Source organism: Electrophorus electricus, chromosome 8, assembly GCF_041902795.1.
Source record: "Electrophorus electricus isolate QZ-2024a chromosome 8, ASM4190279v1, whole genome shotgun sequence".
Classification (NCBI taxonomy): domain Eukaryota; kingdom Metazoa; phylum Chordata; class Actinopteri; order Gymnotiformes; family Gymnotidae; genus Electrophorus; species Electrophorus electricus.
In genome coordinates, this window is record NC_137504.1 from 28,330,001 (window position 1) to 28,350,071 (window position 20,071).

General features: G+C 42.3%; 1 protein-coding gene across 2 annotated transcripts in view; it reads right to left on the bottom strand.

Annotated features, from left to right (window-relative positions):
* The window catches only part of garnl3 (GTPase activating Rap/RanGAP domain like 3), a 70,891-nt gene extending 54,312 nt beyond the window's left edge, over positions 1 to 16,579 (bottom strand). Inside the window, exon 1 of one of the 2 annotated variants that reach the window (XM_035527475.2) lies at positions 16,058 to 16,579. In XM_035527475.2, coding sequence (XP_035383368.1) covers positions 16,058 to 16,158 — 101 coding nt within the window. In that variant the 5' untranslated portion in view covers positions 16,159 to 16,579. The remainder of the gene's footprint in view (positions 1 to 16,057) is intronic. The other variant, XM_035527474.2, reaches the window with a different exon arrangement.
* Positions 16,580 to 20,071: the final 3,492 nt, after the last annotated feature.

The window sequence follows — 20,071 nt, forward strand, 5'->3', positions numbered from 1 at the left end:
AAAGCATCTTTGATTTTAGCAAACAAAGGTAGAAATAGCAGATTATTTTAGATTTTTGGAGTTGAGATGTGATCTGGCCTTGATGACTAATATTAATCTGCTGATTAAGAAACCTAAGGCATTTGTATTACTTAAGGATTTTAAATGAAGTGAGAGAATTATTTATTTTTAAACCTACAATCTATTAGAAAGAACTGTGACTGATACAGGAACTGGAATTTTTCTGATCAGAAAGCACAGGACAGCCAAGGAGACTACTTTGAAATCATCCTGCATATGACATATTTGTTCCTTCTATGTTCTAGTCAACAATAAATCTCTATTTTCTTCTGCAATGCCATGTGCTTACCTGATCATCGAACATTTGTAAGGGTTTCATGCGCTGAATTTATCCATGACATTCATGTATAATCTGATTGTTATGTTCATGTGACACAATGCTAACACTGCCCACTCCTCGACGAACACAAACATCATCCTAACGGCGAAGTGTGGGAGTGGCAGCATTATGTTGTGGGCATGCTTCCCTCAGCAGGGGCTGGGCTTCTCGTTAAAACTGAAGGACGTATGGATGATGCGAAAGACAGGGAGACACTGTCAGACCATCTGCTTCAGAGTGCTAACTAAACTAAAGCTTCGGAGAAAGTTTCAGAAGGACATAACAAGGTAAAGATCAAAGTAACACAGGTGCTGTTGAAGAACAAAAAGCTGAATGTTCTACGTTGGCCAGGTCAAAGGTCAGATCTCAATCCAATCAAGAACTCACTGGCACTCTTTAAAAATTGCATATCATACACATTATCCAACCAATCTGAACATGAAACAAATCATCCAGGAAGAATCACTCAAAAATCACTCCAGAACTCCCAAAAAATGAAAGAAACTTACCACAGCAGAATTTATTATTGTACAAAAATCGGTTCTACCAAGTACAAGTCTGAAGGGATTGAACACATATTCAGTCCCCATCTATCAGTTGTTTTTAACATCTGACAAATAATGAATGTAGACCTTCCTTTAAGAGCATATTGGTTTGCAATAACAATACTGGCTGGAAGGAGGGTAAGCATCATTTATAATCCAGACAAACATAATGACCTTTACAGGGGCTGGATAGTATACTGGATAATATAGCTGGATAGTATAGTATAGTGTATAGTGATGTGTTTGGGTTGCAAAGCAGCCTCATGGAAATCTGGGCCCAGATCCTTAATGATAAATTTGGGACCAGATCCGGCAAAATCTGGCACCAGATCCTTAATGATAAATCTGAGACCAGATCCTTAGTGATAACTCTGGCACCAGATCCTTAGTGATAACTCTGGCACCAGATCCTTAGTGATAAATTGGAGGGCAACCGTGATACATCTCTGCGAGACAATTTGAGGAACAAACCTCAGGAAGAACAAAGATTCAAAAGGAGAAGTTTTCTGTGATATAGGCCAGTGATGAAGGCTAAAAGCCTGTTCGGGCTACAGGAACTACTGATTGTGTTGGATATATAGAGCACGCTAGACATATAAGCCCTCGGTAGACAGAAATTCAATACTAGCACATGGAGAACGGCTCATGCAACAGCAATAAAATGACAGAGCATCTCTGGTGCAGAAAGCTGGAGGAGGAAAAACTGAGATGGTGGCAAGCAGCGGCATTCGTGTAAGGCAGCACCATCGTGCTGGTGGGTAGACAGCTTCAGGCACTAGTGTGAGCTCACCTAGAGACAAAGCAAGCTGTTAAATGTGGAGCACACACTCCCTAACTTAAGGCGCGTATGATGATCATAGTGCAAATGGAGATGTTTTCTGTTTACTACATATCTGTGTCTGCATACTGGAAAGGGTTCTCAACCTGTTCAGCCGTTGAAAAGGGTTTTTTTTTTTCCCCCCCTTGTGGCTGGAAGTAATTTTTGGTCATCCAATACTGTCCAATGTTTTTCATGGTCTACCACATTATTTGGTATTAAGCTCACCAACATCTTCTTGGTTCGCAATAATGTGTGTATTTCGCTGCGGTTATGTCTCTCATTGATTTATTCACATATATTTATTTATTTGTTTGTTTATTTTTCTCTCCTGACTGACTCTGACTGGCATTCATGTGTCACTGGACCCCATGTGGAGGAAGAAGAGCAACCGACTCCAGATGCAACAGACGCATCTAGAATGTACTCAGCTGGCCAAATCAAACAATCGTCCAGTACTTTAGGTCCCTTAATGGGGAAAGACAATGTATAAGAATCCCTACACTCTTCACCCATCACACAGTCCAGCTAACTAGCTGTCTCCCCACGTCCCAAGAGAGCCGTCTTCCTTGAAGTAGCCCTTTAAGCAGGCTACAGGTGATATCGCATATTGCGCGGACTGCGGAAGACAAACCCTGAAATGGAAAAGCTGGCACTCCAGCTCCGACGAACACCTGGCTCCGGCTTCTGACTAATGTGGCTGGCTTGGAATTCCCTTCAGCAGCATATCTGTGTGTTCTTGTGCTGCTATTTCCACAAGACACATGGGCTAATGTATAAAACATTTCTACAAATGTGTACGGCGACTTGTGGTCGTTTCCTTCTGCGCATCACCCAGGGTACATGGGAAATTATGGCCAATGTAGTTTTGGCGTGTTTAGTCCAGTAAGATATTTGTGCTGCACTACTTGAGCCCTTGTGTGAGATGCCTACGTTGTCTCCGGTTACTCGGTCTTCTTACGCACATGCACACAAACACATGCCCCAGGGGGTGGAGATTGAGTGAACCTGAAGTCCCTTGAACATATTGTGTGTTCGCTTGCCAAGATCGACCTCGGCATGATATTTTCCCACACAGATCAGTCCAATTCCAAAATGCCCTCAGTAACCTCAACTCTAATACAATCACTAGCTGACACAAACACAAAAGTGATTGAACTGCATTGCTGCAAGTGCTGCATAGCAATATCACATCTGTCATCCTTTACTGCTTTATATGGGACCCACTAAAGTTTATGGAGATAGAAATATCACTGCCTGTCCCGTGACACCACACATTTTTAGTTGATCATGCATAATATGCAGTGTATATGTAAGATAGTAATCCATTTTTAACACCAATTCCAAACTTGTAGGCCCTGTTTATGTTGTGGGATCAAGCCAACCATATGTTACATCATCTCTTTTTTTTTCTGTGTGTTCCCCAGAACAGCCAACGGAGCGCAGTTCCGCAGTCTCTATCTGAATAGGCAGCATCTTTTGTTCACGTCATGCACCACCTTCAGAATCCGAGCACCACAGCTGGCCAAGCAAATATAAACTTTGAACCATTTAGCTTAATAGAATAGTGTCCACGGATGTCACCTAGGCCCTCAGACTAAGTAAACACCAGCAAGATTATTAGTATTTGGACATTTTTCTGACGCTCCTTAACGGAACACATTAAGAAGACCATATGTACATGAAACAAAGACATTGCCTTTCTGAAACACTTTAAAGGTGGGTCGGTAATAGAAATATATTTTTTCATGATCACTACACACACACAATTATGCTGGCATTTCAGGTAGTGTGAAAATTGTCAGGTATTTTTGAAGATATAGATATATGCAGACAAAATCCCAGATTCTTTCTGAAAACATTTTTGCGACTACAAGAAGCAGAAGTCTGATTCAAATTACCTGTTTACTCTCTAGAACATCATTCAAAATCAAAAACCATGCTTTCACACATACTGATTCAAAAACATTATGGAGATGCTGTTTTGAAAACATGACACCTTAACCTCAGTGGATGAGATCGAATTAATTGAGTCGAGTTCATGTTTTTGAGACTTTTTTTGTCCTGTGGTAACCTCTCATATTATTATTAGTGTTACATCTTCCAACTTTTTAGTACTGCTCTTTTTCTGACCACAGCTCTGCTGTTGTTTGGCTGCTTTGGTCTAGCCGACCACTCTCAACCCAACAGTGAAATTCGCCACTGACCACACTGCTGTGCCTGATACACTCTTACCAGTGCAGCACTCACTACCATACCAGTCCTGTGTCCACCACCCAAACAATGTCCTGCCAGCTGTGGTCCCCTGATCAGAAACCAGCCGGTGATGACGGGGGAAGAAGGTAGCTGTCACAGACTGCTCCTCCCCCATAAGTCACGTGGTACGGCCCGCCGCATGCACGGGGATCCATATGTACCGTGTTTATTTATGTTGCAACCCCCCCCCAGGATTGCACACGCGTGCACGGGATTTAGTGTTAATGTCTTACGTCTATTTAAACCCCAGTCCGTGTGCGCTCCCATTGTCGCGACGTGTGTTTAACTAGATCTGTGTAGGCGTAACGTTAGTTTGTCCCATGTCAAAGTGTAGGTGTTTAGCGTTTAATGTTAAGTGTATAGTTATGTTCATTGTGTGTGTTATACGTGAGTGCCACCGATGTCTTAAACGTGCAATGTCAATAAATGTTCAGCACAAACGAGGAAGTCTGTGCGTCCTGCCACGCGCCCTGCAGCACTCGGGACAGCTGCAACGTTACAGTAGCTGACAAATTACACGGCACCAAAAACGTAGTCTGTAATTATGCACTCATAGCATAGGCCGTTAAAGTAGCCATTGAGCATAGGTGCCAGTGCACCTAAGGATATGTAGATATTTGATGCATCTCTGTACTATTTAAGCAAGTATAAAGCAGCAAAATAAGTGGGTTATAAAATTAAAAGCGTTCCATTATTTATCAAGTCTTACCACAATATGTAAATGATAACACAACTTTTAGAGCACACCGCATCACTTCATTAACTAGAGCCTGAGCTGCACAATACATTGTTAATCACTGTCAGAACCCTGGGCTTTGCAAAATTGATAGTGGACAAAGATGAAATATGCAAATTAACTAATCTAATAAATTAGCTAATCTAATAAATCACAAATATTTTTTACTGTCTGCTATGAGTATCCTAACCAATCTGAGATGTTCAATTATATCAATTATACTACAATAACATAATGGGGATATTTTACCCATATCATGCAGCACCTCATTTATAGCATATTAGAGTTCTAAACACAATTTTGCTGTCTCATTCCTTGCCCTGTGCAAGCTCGATGGGAGGTCACTTTTACTTTAGACACAGAGAACTTAAAAAAATAAAACGTTTTTATTGTTGTTGCTGATGATGATTTCCTCAGACTAAGATTTTATTCTTACCCATGTGAATAGCCTTGCCACTGTTGCTTGCTTCTACATTAGCATTATTTTGTTGTCAAAAGCCAGTGCAGTACAGTTATCTGACACCAGATGCAAATATGCATTTGCATAAATTTCATCTGCCATCTTTGATAAGGTAAACATGAGGAATTTGTCATCAGTATTTATTTATTTATTTATTTATTTATGTGCCACCACTGGATTGCTGGTTTATAGGGTGCACTTGCTCTAGCTGTACCTATAGGCTACTAATCCTTTTTGGTTAATTCCATGTACACAGCAGTTGGTAATTCATAAGTAATTAGTAGGTATTAATGTGAAGTTGGTTCCTTTTGCAACTAGAGCTTCCAGTCTTCTGGAAAGAGTCTTTCTACAAGATTTTGGATTGTGTTAGTGTGAATCCTTGCCCATTCATCCAGGAGAACATTTTGGAGGCCAGACACTGATGTTGGACCTGGCTGGCAATCTCCATTCTAGTTCATCCCAAAGCTGTTCGATGAGGTTGAGGTCAGGGCTCTGTGCAGGCCAGTCAAGCTCCTCCACACCAAACTCACCCAACTGTCTTTATGGACCTTGCTTTCTGCACTGAGGAACAGTCATGCTGGATCAGAAAAGGGTCTTCCCTAAACTGTTCCCACAAAGTTGGGAGCATTCAATTCTCCAAAATGTCGTGGTATGCTGAAGCATTAAGATTTCCCTTCACTGGAACTAAGTGGCCAAGGCCAACCCCTGAAAACAACCCCATAGCATTATCCCTCCTCCACCAAACTATACAGTTGGCACAATGCACTCATATAGGTAACGTTCTTCTGGCATTTGTCAATTGCAGACTCGTACATCAGTCTGATAGATAGAGAAGCGTGGTTTGTTACTTCACAGAACACGTTTCCACTGCTCCAGAGTCCAGTGGTGGCGTGCTTTACACGACTACATCTGACACTTGGTATTATGCTTAGTAAGGCTTGCATGTAGCCGCTTGTACATGGAAACCTAGTAGTAAAGTACAGGGTTTCCAGAGAAACAGAACATTTCGGACAGAGGTCCTTCAGCTGTGCAAGCAAAGTGCTTCTGGATTAGTAGTAGGAGGAGCCAGTTTATATATGAAAAAGTAGATGTTTCAATCATAACATTCATTCCATGGGTTTCTAAAGTTCCAAGAGTGTAGATGAATTCTTTGAGTTTTTCTATGAGTTTCCTAATTTGATTGCTGCCTAATTTCACAACTGGCAATGCAAACAGGTATGCAATTAATGTAGTGTCCATTAGTATTTAAAACATTTTAAATGTAGTAAAAAATGTGATCAGCAAGCCTTCTCATGGGTTCTCCTATATAAAGCTGATTACATCTCTTACAAGTAATACAGTAGACAACTCCCACAGTAATGCATGAGTAATGCATTGATCTTTTGTGCCATTTATTTTAGTGGCTTTATTAAATAATTTACACGCAGCACATCGTAGAGTGGCTGCAGTACCACAGTCATTATTTCAATGATCATTTATCTCACTCTTGTCAAGCATGTCTTTGATGTTTTTGCCTTTTCTGTAGATTAGTGGAGGATCATTAAAAAAGGACGTGGTCTCTGGATCGTTCTGGAGGATTCTGAAGTGTTTGAGTATAATATCCGCCACTGTTTTATTTGTAGGATGATAAGTCAGCACCAAGAGATTGTGTGTGTGTATGTGTGTGTGTGTGTGTGTGTGTGTGTGTGTGTGTGTGTGTGTGTGTGTGTGTGTGTGTGTGATTGTGTGTGTGTGTGTGTGTGTGTGTGTAGGAATGTACGGTACAGGACAGGACTCCAGTATAGTCAGTCAACTGATTTCGGAGTACAATAATGGCTCCAGGACTGGTGGATTACACATTACAGTTGACTATAAAATGTATGGCAGCCTAGTAGGCACAGCTATTGGGTCTGTGTACTAGCTACAGGATCTGTGCACTAGCTATAGGGTCTGTGTACTAGCTATAGGATCTGTGCACTAGCTATTGGGTCTGTGTACTAGCTATAGGGTCTGTGCACTAGCTATGGGGTTTGTGTAGTAGCTATAGGATCTGTGCACTAGCTATAGGGTTTGTGTAGTAGCTATAGGATCTGTGCACTAGCTATAGGGTTTGTGTACTAGCTATAGGGTCTGTGCACTAGCTATAGGGACTGTGTACTAGCAATAGAGTCTGTGCACAAGCTATAGGGTCTGTATACTAGCTATAGGGTCTGTGCACTAGCTATAGGATCTGTGCACTAGCTATAGGGTTTGTGTACTAGCTATAGGGTCTGTGCACTAGCTATAGGGACTGTGTACTAGCAATAGAGTCTGTGCACAAGCTATAGGGTCTGTATACTAGCTATAGGGTCTGTGCACTAGCTATAGGATCTGTGCACTAGCTATAGGGTTTGTGTACTAGCTATAGGGTCTGTGCACTAGCTATAGGGACTGTGTACTAGCAATAGAGTCTGTGCACAAGCTATTGGGTCTGTGTACTAGCTATAGGATCTGTGCACTAGCTATAGGGTTTGTGTACTAGCTATAGGATCTGTGCACTAGCTATAGGGTTTGCGTACTAGCTATAGGGTCTGTGCACTATCTATAGGGACTGTGTACTAGCAATAGAGTCTGTGCACAAGCTATAGGGTCTGTACACTAGATATAGGGTCTGTGTACTAGCTATAGAGTCAGTGTAAAGAGATCGCTCAGCATAGGTCCTCCAGCAGTGTGTGTGCAGGCATCCCAGCACCATTAGTGGATACGAGGAATACCACATGTGCTAAGCAGCATCCCACATAAAGCCAGATTTATAAAACATAACGGTCACTGCACTATGCCATGCATTGTGTGACACTGTATTGAATTCATACTCATAAAGTTACCTTGGTGATAATATAATTTGTACATGGTATCAACTTACTTACTGGTAGAGGCACCTGTGCACAAGGTAAAAGCTAATCAAAATCGACAAGTAAATGAGACCATACATATTAAAGATGCACACCAAGCAACAGACGACTATCGCTGTTTGTGAGACCAGTAGATGGCTATGCTCAAAACTGCCAGTTAGGGCTGACATGACAATGTTACTAGTGTGGCTGATAGCTCCACACATTTATAACTTTTAACAAGATGGGAACAGCATGCACGAAGTTGATGACTTCGTAACTTCTAAATCATGGCAGAGGAACAAAATTTTCTTTATGCTCAGTCTATCTCGCTCTGTAGCAAGGAAATTTGCATTTCTTATAGCAAAGGTTCATGGTATTCTGAGATTTAAGTCTTTCCTCCATGTGTACTCCTTCTATTGCAGATGTAAGGTTTGCCATCGTGCTCACCCAACCTCAATTAGTTAAATGGTTATGTGAAGAATTTTGTGAATGATTTGCATGTGTGAGAAGAAAATGTTAACGTAAAGAGTAACCAATCCACATCGGCTTCTTTCTGGGGCATTTACTGTCAGACAGGTTCAGGTGGCATTTTGGGGAGAGCGGTGCTCTATTATGAATTATGAAATCAAGACAAAATGCTATAGCACCATATATCATTCAAACAGTAAAATACGTCAGCAATCCACATTTATGAATCAGGAAATGTGTTAACCTCATATGAAATCTGGTGGAAGGTTTTCTGAATTTGGCCCATAATCCTTTTATGCCTAATATTATTATGCCTATATCCCCTATAAGATCAGGTTCAGGTTTAGTTTTGCATTTTCTAAAGATTAAAGCGCAGAGCTAATAATAGAGCCAATAGCCAGAGTAGAAACCATGCTCAAATGTTAGGGAATTATCAGAGCTATGATTTGGTTTACACTGATGTATTTTCTGTTTTATATATTATCTGTTATAATGACTGTGTGTTTGGTATTATTAGTATTCTCCAAATGCTAAATATCAAAGCAAGCATGCACACACACACACACACACACACACACACACACACACACGCACGCACGCAGGGCTGTGTGGTTGACTGCAGTTGAAAGGTTCCTTCATTATAGAGTAGGGCTTTTCATCAATGGAGCAATGGTGAGCAGAGAGACATTTCCCTAGGCCATTCACTACTTCGCTAGCATTTTAGAATCTCCTTAAGATCAGGCCACTCTGGCCTCTGAGTAAGGGCCATTTTTGATAAGTCCTGAAGACCACTAAACATCATGGAAAATCAGTTGAACATAAACGGACAGGCACAGGCGCGTTGTCAACAGAAATAAAAATCCAGCTAGCAACTATCCTAGCTGTCTGTGACCTGAGAAATGTGAGCTCTTTCTTCAGCTTTATGGCCAGTGATGCTGCAAGAACACCAACCCACTGCTCTAAAATTGCAGAATTTACCTTTAACCTAAAGAGCCAGAATGAACCTTTAATGCAATAGGTGTCGCGTGATCATAGCGCTGATTTAATGCATTTTATATAAAATTATCTTTGCAGCCAAGATCAGAATTCAGGTGTTGAAAATGTCATGGATCGTCCTAAAAAAGCCTCTTATCCCCAGAGAGAATCAGCAATGAAGACTCCATTCGTTAGTCCACTGTGTCCTCTAGTGGTTCCATCTGTTCATTACAGACTCAGGAAATAGTCACTGGAAATAAAGCGTTTAATTATATTACTGTTGTAAAATCATTTCCCCCCATAGCAACTTTTAACATTTACCACACATTAGCAGTCCAGTTCTTGAGTCACATGGCCCTCAAAGGAACACACTTTAAAGTTCTGAAGACTTTCTCCTAACCGCCATTCGTGGAATGGGTCTGTTGCTAACATTATACAGTTTGGTTCCTAGCCAACTCAGACTGCATTTCCAGAAATAGTCCTTCACACGCGTGTATACACACACACACACACACACACACACACACACACACACACACACACACACCTACATGTGGGTTCCCCTACACTTCTCCAGCATCTCCGGGGTCCACATGACGTTGTTTACACTGCACACATCCCATGTGAACGCACCGTTTGGCGCAGGGTCGACCGCTCGAACTTTAAACGTCGGCGAGGTCAAAGAGAAAACCACCTTCCCCGTAACGTTGGTCACAGCCCAGCTCGGTTATAACGGGAGAACAATCTTTTCCCCGTGCAAAGCCTCATGGAGACAAAAACGCAAATGTGTAGGTATGCGCCTTTGAGTCTTAAATGGAAGCAGCTGTGGGAGCGATGGCGAGTTTACACAGAGCTGTAATCACAGCGAGCCTCACGCTTTTATTTATTTGCCTGATTTCCTTCTGCGTTGTCTTTCTCTTTTCTGTCCGCGAGCGAGCACGTGGCGGCTCGCGTTGGCGCACAGCTGAGAGTGATTAGCGCTCGCTGTAGCGCGGACATTAGGATGGGTTAAGAAGCTGGTCAGAGAGAGAGAGAAAGAGGGAGAGAGGGAGGGAGGGGGAGAGAGAGAGAGAGAGAGAGAGAGAGAGAGAGAGAGAGAGAGAGAGAGAGAGAGAGCAAGCATCTCTCACAAACCCATAAACATTTGCAGATCGTTAAAAGCGCACATAAGTACTAGTCGCGGCATGATCTCCCTCTGGATGGAAAATGTTGGCCAGAATTGTGGTATGTGCTTGTGTGTGCTACATACACACACACACACACACACACACACACACTTGCGCTTGATAGAGCAGGCACTCTTAATGACTCATACGAAGTCTTCATCACCCCCCCCCCCCCCCCCCCCCCCCCCGAAAAAGTCAACATGCTATGTGCTCCCCTCCTCTTACTCTCCTCCATATATATATATATATATTTATATATACACACACACACACACACACACACAGATCTTCAGCTTTATGATTATAGACCCAAATGTTTACACAGCAAAGTCGTTTGATCAGCTATTGTGTATTTGTTTGAGTGGAAGATGCAGTCCTCTGCATCAGAACTGGCTAGCACTGACACAGAAATGTGCATATTGGCACTGCCTACATAATGCAAACCTCAGAGAAACCGTTCTTTATATGTATTTGGTTAAAATAAACCTTGTCAAGACTTTCACACTGGGCACACAGTCAGAATTCTTCAGTGTGCATGCAACCTCTACAGAAGGAGTTCAGGCTTGAATGCTGTCATGCTGTGTTGCAGGAAGGGTGGCCTTACTCTCCTGTGCCACTGACAAGCGAAGCGCCTCCTAATTGTGTGTTTGAGCTGTCACTGCTGAGAGTTCAGCACTAAGGCGCTCAGGCCTACAGCTCGACGAGAGGCTGAGTGCATTAGGCTGCACTGGTCCTGTTCACACGCCCGCCACTCATAGGTTGTTGACTCGGACATGGCAAAGATGACGAGCAGAGAAGGGGCAAAAATAAAAAACTATCTTGAAAGGTGCACTTGGCCGTAGCTTCAAAAGGCAGCCAAAGAGATTTGCTGTCAGTAATTTGATTTGCTGTTGGTTGAGAACTGGATGACAGACTGAATGCTAGATGAACAGCAACTAACTGATTTGTTTACAGGGATAAAAAAAGGTGCCAGAGTCCCAGCTCCCTGCATAATTTATAATGACAAACATTAAAGTCCCATTAAAGGTATCTTGGTACTGAAAGGCAGAAAGGCAAAACAGACATTAAGTCTTTGAGAGCTGGGGGGAATTAAAGAAAAACGGGTTTGTGTGTATGTTTGCACACGTGTGTTTGAACACATTCGCACACATGTGAGACAGTAATAGCTTTAACAGACATCAGACATACCAACAGATCCTCAGACAGGATTTTGTGACTACATTCACTTCTTTTCTAAACACTCACATGGAAATACAGGGAAATACGGAAATACAAAACATCTGAGTGTCTGTGTATATGTGTGAGCGTGCATAATATGTACGCCTGCAAGGGACGTACCCTAGACGCTCACATCGTTGGCTGCAGCCATGTTAAAAGGCTAAGAGGGAGTTGGAATGGAATGCAGACCCATGGGTGACACTTGTAGGGCCTGGCTCTCACCGCTGTGTGCGGCCTGCCCGTCTACCGGGCATTGTCACCATGTCGCTCTTGGTTTAAAGCTACCCGTCAGGCTGCCTGTTGAAATCACACCCTTACAGGTCGGACATACGCAGGCTGGCATCGAAGCTGTTTTAAAGAGTGATGTCGATAGCATGGCATCACTCTAAGCTAGGAAGACTTCTCCTCGCAACCCAAATTTGAGTGGGAACTACAACCACAACATGCGTGCGGTGTAGTTAGCCCAACGTTCAGTAACAGGCACATGCCTATAAACAGACATATCCGTGAGAATGCTCACACATCCAATATCTAAGTATCCTTTTATGTATCCTATCCATGAGTCATAGTGAAAGGGAAATAGGAACTGATTGAAACTTAAAAATATGGCATTTTGTTACAGAAAATAAAGTCAATGTGCAGCATATGAGGTCATTCTTAGCCACAGCCAGCAGACTATAATGAGATGCATTAATTTCAGGACAGCACAGAGCTCCTGCTCCTGTGCTGAGTCATGTTAGGAGGACAGCACAGATCTCCTGCTCCTGTGCTGAGTCATGTTAGGAGGACAGCACAGATCTCCTGCTCCTGTGCTGAGTCATGTTAGGAGGACAGCACAGCTCTCCTGCTTTTGTGCTGAGTAATGAGTAGCACTGCCTTACACTGTTGACTATCTATGTGCTGCAATACCATCTAGGTTGTTCTGTAAATATCGTAAACTACAGTCCTGGTGTAACACTCATAAATGATGCTGCTACTGTTAAGTACCTCACACCACTTTACTGCACATCTTTTTTGCACTCTGCCACCAATTCAAGAATGAATAAAATGATATCTTTCTTTCTTTGTCTGTCAGTCAGTCAGCAGGATAGATAACAACTGAAAATACCCAGAGTTCATGTTATATTTGTACTTTTTTTATACTTTTGGAGGCATACTGCTTTACAAGCTAAACACATCATCCAAACCCTGACAGCTCACCACCACCGAAAGAGGGGGAATGAATGCCTGACCATGATTTGACCACGAAGGGCAATAGGTTTGTATCATCATATAACACAGTGATGAGGCGAGATGCGGGATTCAAGTGCAAAGAGGGAATTTAATAACTGAAAACAAACAAAACCCAAGAATGTAAACCAAACGCGAGATTATGCTGAATACGATGCAGGGAACACAAACACTGGAAAAGGCAAACACAAAACATAAGACAGAGCAAGATACATAACATACAGAACAAGGTCAACAAAACAAACTTAGACTAGCACAATAACTGACAAGGGTAACCAAACATGGGGCTTAAATACACTAATAAGGCCTAAAAAGACACAGGTGAATACAATAAGGGACAGAGAACTAAAGGAGGCGTAGATAAACAGATCCAAGGCAAAACCAGGAACAGAAACCAAAACAAATGACAGGTGTAGGCATCGCCATGGGAACCACAACGCCAGGAGGAGGAAACTGTGACACGTGTGGTAGCAAGTATGAACCCGGAAGAAGAACGCCATATGTGGCTGCACTGGCAGCCTTCGAATAAGCTGTGGAAAACAAGCCACAAAACATCTGGAACATTCCACACATGATCACTGTGTTTTCTAACCTGGATTAAACGTTCCTGGTATTCCAAACAGGCCCAGTGGGAGTGAACTGCTTTGCTCGATGTCACTAAACTATTTGTTTTGCCACTGTTCATAGTAGCCTGCAATATTCTTCAATCCATTTACTTCATGGATGTGTTTGTGTGTTCCATTCAACGTTATCACTGATTGCACCATATATTTAAGTAGTGTTAAACATTTATCAAAGCTAAAGGACAAATTCTCCTAAGATGAAATATTATAAGGCTGCTACGTATCAGAAGGTGGTTTCACTTTTAACTGAGTGAAAACTTTGGAGCAGTGTCCATATTCTTTGTACATTAGTCTTACTATATCTTACTTCCAGTGTAAACCAACAATTTATTGAGGGCTGATTTTAGAGCTGTTTACCCAACTTGAGAACGGTTATACTGTCACGGAGCAAGGCTGGTGGTGGTTCGAGGATTTACAAAAAGCCAACATTTCTGCAAAAAAGCAAACACATCACAAACACTCTGGGTAAAAATCCAGAAATCAGTCCGTGGAGGAAACTCATCCAAAAGGGCAAATCAAAATCAGAGTCGAGAAGATAGCGAGGCAGTAAGCGAACAATTGTAACAAGGGCAAGGAAATACTCGTAACAGAACTAGAAACGGAAACATGTCAATGTGCGGACAAACAGCAGGCAATCTTGCAACGTTCGGTATGCGCAAGTATACAGAGGCAATACTTCACAATAAGGAAGCGTGGGAGAAGCGTATCAGTAAACATAGGTATCACTAAAGGATAGGCGTGCCGAATTAATCCTCCGGGGATGATACTCTCCCCGGGGCATTCTGGGAACTGTAGTGTGTGGCGGTACCGGAGGGCTGCATGACACATACTGTGTTATTAGTCTTAACGATAACCTTCAGAAAATGTAAAACTCTCAGTCTGAATTTTAAAATTGCCCTCAATATCTGGATTGAATAGTTGACAAAAAGATTCCTCTGTACCTGTGACCAACTGCTGTAGGCATACCGAACAAACATATAAATACAGTTTTATAACATGCAAGTTACCGTTTTGCACATAATAAAGTTTTTCTTTTGAATTAGACATTCACTCAGCACCTTACACAGAAATAATGAACTCAAAACATGGGTATCCATGATTGGACCGAGCACCTTTAAAGAGCTCGTTATCATATAGGAACTGGGAAAGTAGATGGTTATCAAACTATTTCAAACATACAGAGCAGAGGACGTTAATTAAACAGAATTTCGTCATCCTATTTGCTGAACGCCCATGCAGACGCAACCACAGGTTCCCTTGTGAGCTTCCTACTGGTGTTTGAATGACAGGTGCGACTCGAAGCATTTTGAAGGCTCAGCAGTTTGGAATAGAATTACCGCAGTGGTACCCGAATTGCTGGATCTTACAATACTTCATTAGAACATTGGATTAACAACAGCCATTGTTAAGTCCAAAGCCAATTCATGGGGACCTAATATTCTGAATGAGCTGCTGATCGCGTTTCTGTTCTGACACATTGGACACGAATGAATGTTAAGTTTGTTAGAATTGGACAGGAGAAGCAGCCTTCAGACGTTCGCCTCCGAGGTATAAGAAATCTATATGGCGTGGCACCGGTGCAGATGATGAGCTAATTGCAGGGTTTTTTACCACCGCTGTTCCGCGGGAACTCCCTCTTTATCTGGTGTAAGCACTCAGTCAAACTAAGGCACAGAGAGAGAGAGAGAGAGAGAGAGAGAGAGAGAGAGAGAGAGAGAGAGAGAGAGAGAGAGAGAGAGAGAGAGAGAGAGAGAGAGAGAGAGAGAGAGAGACGCGCCGCCTTGATAATGCATAGTGATACCCAGCCGGTGGTGTTACTAGTCACTAGTGTGACTAGTGACCTCCTCTGTGACATTCTAATCTATGATCGTAAATTGCAGCAGTATTGACACAAATGCACCATATTTCAGTGCAGTAAAACGCAAATGCCGTAAGTGAAATACATATACAGTATGTCCTTGGTTATTTTACGCGTCCCGGGCGCACTTTCTTGTAATTTTTTGCGAGAGCAAGAGCCGAGGGTACATTTCAGTGCGGATCCGACATTGGTCTTGAGTCTTGTAGTGGAAGCACACGTACTTTGTCTACGGCTAAGCCTCGAGGGGACTATTGCACAGTCTAACCTGAGCTTTTCTTTCCAAGAACCCTTGAGCCGTTTACATCAAACAAACCATAAACAGGGAACCACTCTGAAGTCAGGGGCACCGAAACTGGAACTGTCATGGCAAGGTGCTGTCATAAACTGGAACTGTCCCCCGACAGAATGGAACATTGCGGTGTTCCCAAAATGCCCACTCCTTAAAATCGGCCCCCCTCCCCTGCGTCGACTTACCTCGTTATTTCGAAGCTACATCCTTTCCTAAGCAGAAGGGCTCTCTTTCGCATGATTCCCGCTTTCTCCCGTCCCAGGTACATGTTAATATCCGAATTCATGGTGACCCGTGTACGACGCTTAGGTCCCCGAATAGCCCACACAGTGGAGGCGCGGGCAAACGAGCAGGACGGAAAGTACGCCGCCGCGGTTCTTACTGTGTTTAGCGAGAGCAGAAACGGGGCACGAAGAGGGGGGAGCCACGTTCTTCGCCGTACAAAACTGGAAAAGTCGACCAGAGACTTTTTACCGTCCGTGGAAGAAAAGGAAAAACGCAGGCTATTCGCGCGCGGGGTTTGGGAAACACCTCGCCAACTCCATCCAGACCGGCAACCTTTGATTTTAGGTCCAAAACCACAGACGAACTTCCCGTCAAAACTAAGATTTTTTTTTTTTACTTGAGAAAGAGAGCAGAGCCGCCGTCTACCGCTCCTAGCCGATGTATAACGGATTTTTGAAGACTGGTTATAGCCACACTACTGCCCTCACCGACGAGTCTGCGCAGTCCCGATGTCTATCCGCACCAGCAACAGAGTAGACTCCTTTAAGCTACCCTACAAAACTATCGAAAATGCCATTCAGTCAGTCTAATCAATGCAAAAAGAAATGCGTTTTCTCGTTCCCTTTGACGAGCCAAGCCCACTTTATCTTTTGCAGAAAATGTCCTGAAATTCCATATACTGCACAGTTTGCAGTAATTGTTGGTGCAATTGTTGGTGCAGTTAGCAGTAACTGTTGGTGCAAACTCTGCATTAGTCAATCAGGTTACCAGACAGAACTAGAAACCTCCTTCTTAGAGAGAATTGTAATGAGAAATGATGACTGGCATAAAATTTAAGTCGACTGACACAAATGCACTTGGAAACACCTTCCGCACCTATACATCCATTTTAGTATATACACTACTCCTACAGATGCATTTTATAGGTGTAGGTTATTTACTGTCTCTAGTTTGTATGTTACCAGGCAAAATTATCAGCCACCCATTACCATGTTTATCACTGTATTCAGTTTCTGAACACAGGACCACTGCACACCATATATTATTTGAATGGCAGACCTTTCTCAATCCAGCAGTGATACAAACATGGTACTAGCACAGTAGTGGTTATTACTTTAATATGAGCATATTTGGCACAATGGTGTGGAGTGTTAACATGTGTTCATGTCACTGCTGGGTTGTGAGTGATCAGCCCCACAAAATAACTGACCAGTCCTGCAGTCTGAAACAAACCGCCAATAAGTTACATGGCAACCATGGGCTATAGTCTATTACTGTGCCTTTACAAGACATATCTAATAAATAAATGATTCTAATAAAGTGGGTGGTGTGCTAATGCCAGCTTTATTTAAGCCTGATCTCCTATGTCATATTTAATATTAAGTATTACTCAAGTTAATTTAAGTTACATGTATTTTGCAATGTGACTGATTATGGGTCAGACAGGTGAGTTGTGCTAAGACACATTTGATGATGAAATTTATTTAATTTGCAAGAAATAATCATGAAGTCATTATAATGATCATACAAGTAATTATAATATAATTATAATATACAAAAGTCATTATAATATACATATTTTGCACGTGCAGTATGTTCCTTAAAGGGCTTTATTACCATGTACAAGATAATATTTGTAGGTGCACACACAGAGAAAACTCTCCTGGCTAAACCTATGTGCACACTCACTGATGGACAGTTGGTGTATCACGGTTATTATTCTTTTGGGGTGTTACTGGAAGAATACTGACTCATCACTATGGTTTCTGAAAACATCTGACCTGAGATTATTTTCAGTAGTACCAGAAGGCCAGCAGACTTGTATGCGTGTGTGTTCTGTTTGTGTCAGTCTATAAGCACTGTACATAGCTCATCAGCAAGTGTATTACATTGCAAAGCATGCCTCATTAACACATAATTAGGGAAGCTATTACCCTTGCTTCCAAAATAGGAGCATGCTATTTGGCAGATGAAAGCTATCCACCACCCACCCGGTCACATTTTCCACTGAGAAAAAACAAAAAAACAAAAAAACAAAAAAACAGAGATATTTTCACCTTCTGGTGAATTTGTTCTCCATTGGCTGCAGTAAACTGCATTTCTTGATTTGATCTTACCCGTGACTGGCTCAAGATGCATAAGAGTGTCTGGAAACAATAAAAATTCAGTGGGGAGAAATCAAATGTTCTGATTTAGATATCTTAGGTTTTAGTTTATACCGCTAAGGCTGCACTGCAAACAAACCAAACTCTGGGTTCTAGTAACGTGAACCAGAGAGGGAACCAGCTGCAGCTGACCTCAGTTCTTTTATGTTCACAATGCAAGTGAATTTTAAAGAGGACTCTGGTCCTCTGGTCCACATTAGCACTGATGAGATCTCAGACATGCTGTTGTTCCCATAACAACTCCTTTAGAACTCAGAGTCCACATGAATTATGGGTAGTGTATTCAACATGGTCAAATGTCATGATGCTGTTATTCGGCTCTGCTACATTTTCATGAAGCAAATGAGAAAACTGAGCAAGACGTTTAAAAAACTAACAAGGACACAAGCATATAAGACAGTATCAGTGCAGAACCATTCAATGCCACAAGCAGCCATTTTCTCAAATGCCAGCGTGGGGCTGTTTTGTTTTCAGCATGTAAAAATCTAGCAGGCCACAGCACAATCCACAACATGAATCACAATATAAACTATAATGCAAACCACAAACAAAGGACCAACTCACGACAGGCTTGGTTGGTTTCAGGGTATATTAGAGGTGTCTGAGTTCACTTGACATGTTCACATGTGTATATATATATATATATATATATATATATATATATATATATATATATATATATATATATATAAAACATGACTCTGAGTCCATTCAAAACACTAAATAGGCCTCTGAAAACATCCTAAATTATAGAATCACTCAGAATCTGAGATTTGCCTGAATGCAGCCTGGTTTCCACATTTACATTAGTGAGGCTGAGCATACACATGGCCCAGAAGGAGAGAAATAGAAGTTTATGACAACACTTTCAGATAAAGGGCTCATAATTCCAAGACCTCGTAATCCCGAATTCCAAACAGGTCTACTTTAGTATGCACAGTGCTTTTTCAACATATGATAGCCATTTCTTTATGTGGTTGCCAGTGCCCAATTCAGCCCAATTCTTTCACTATTACAGAACAATAGCAGTAACAAGAGTCCACACAGTTGTTCTCAGAGGCATATGAAATCTCAGCCTGATCTCATGAGGAATTCATAGGAACTGCAGTGAGCGGGAGGGCAATTTTATTGGATTTCATTCATGAAGTTGTAATAAGACACTGCAAAGCATATCCCTGGACCGAACCCTTTCACGCGATTTGGCTCATGGTGTATTTATGCACGCATTCGCGATTGTCAGGCCGTGCTGGAAGCTGCCACAACCACACAAAGAGAGCAACAGCCACCTGCGATTGTGCAGACCACAGTTTTCCCGGTCCAGTCACTGGGGGACACCCAGACCCAGTCTGTGTGTTTGCAGCATCCCAGCCTTCAGAATGCCCAAACAAAGTTTCTGTGCCCTTAGCTGCAGGCTCAGGTGTGCTAGACGCTGGGCACAGAGCAAAAAGGTGGACTGTCTGGACGCCCTGGGACTCTGGGTGGGGAACCACTGATATGGACACTCCTTTGGCTGGAGCAGTAGTAAGAAAAGGAACGAAAGGAGACTCCATGCTTGCCACGGACAACACAGCCAAAAGGCTTCTGAAGACTCCAGTGAAGGGAGGCACATGGAACAGACTGGATTTATCCAGCTTTCGTAAATGCTTAGCAAGCATCTGTCTGGCTGAGCAGGGCTTGTACCAGTACCGGGGTACATATTTCCTATAATATAAATATTTTGGCTTATATAATAAGGCACTGTGGTGTCTAATAGACATGGTGCGTAGAAAAGACTGTGAATTACTGTATATGGATAGGATGAGAGCATGG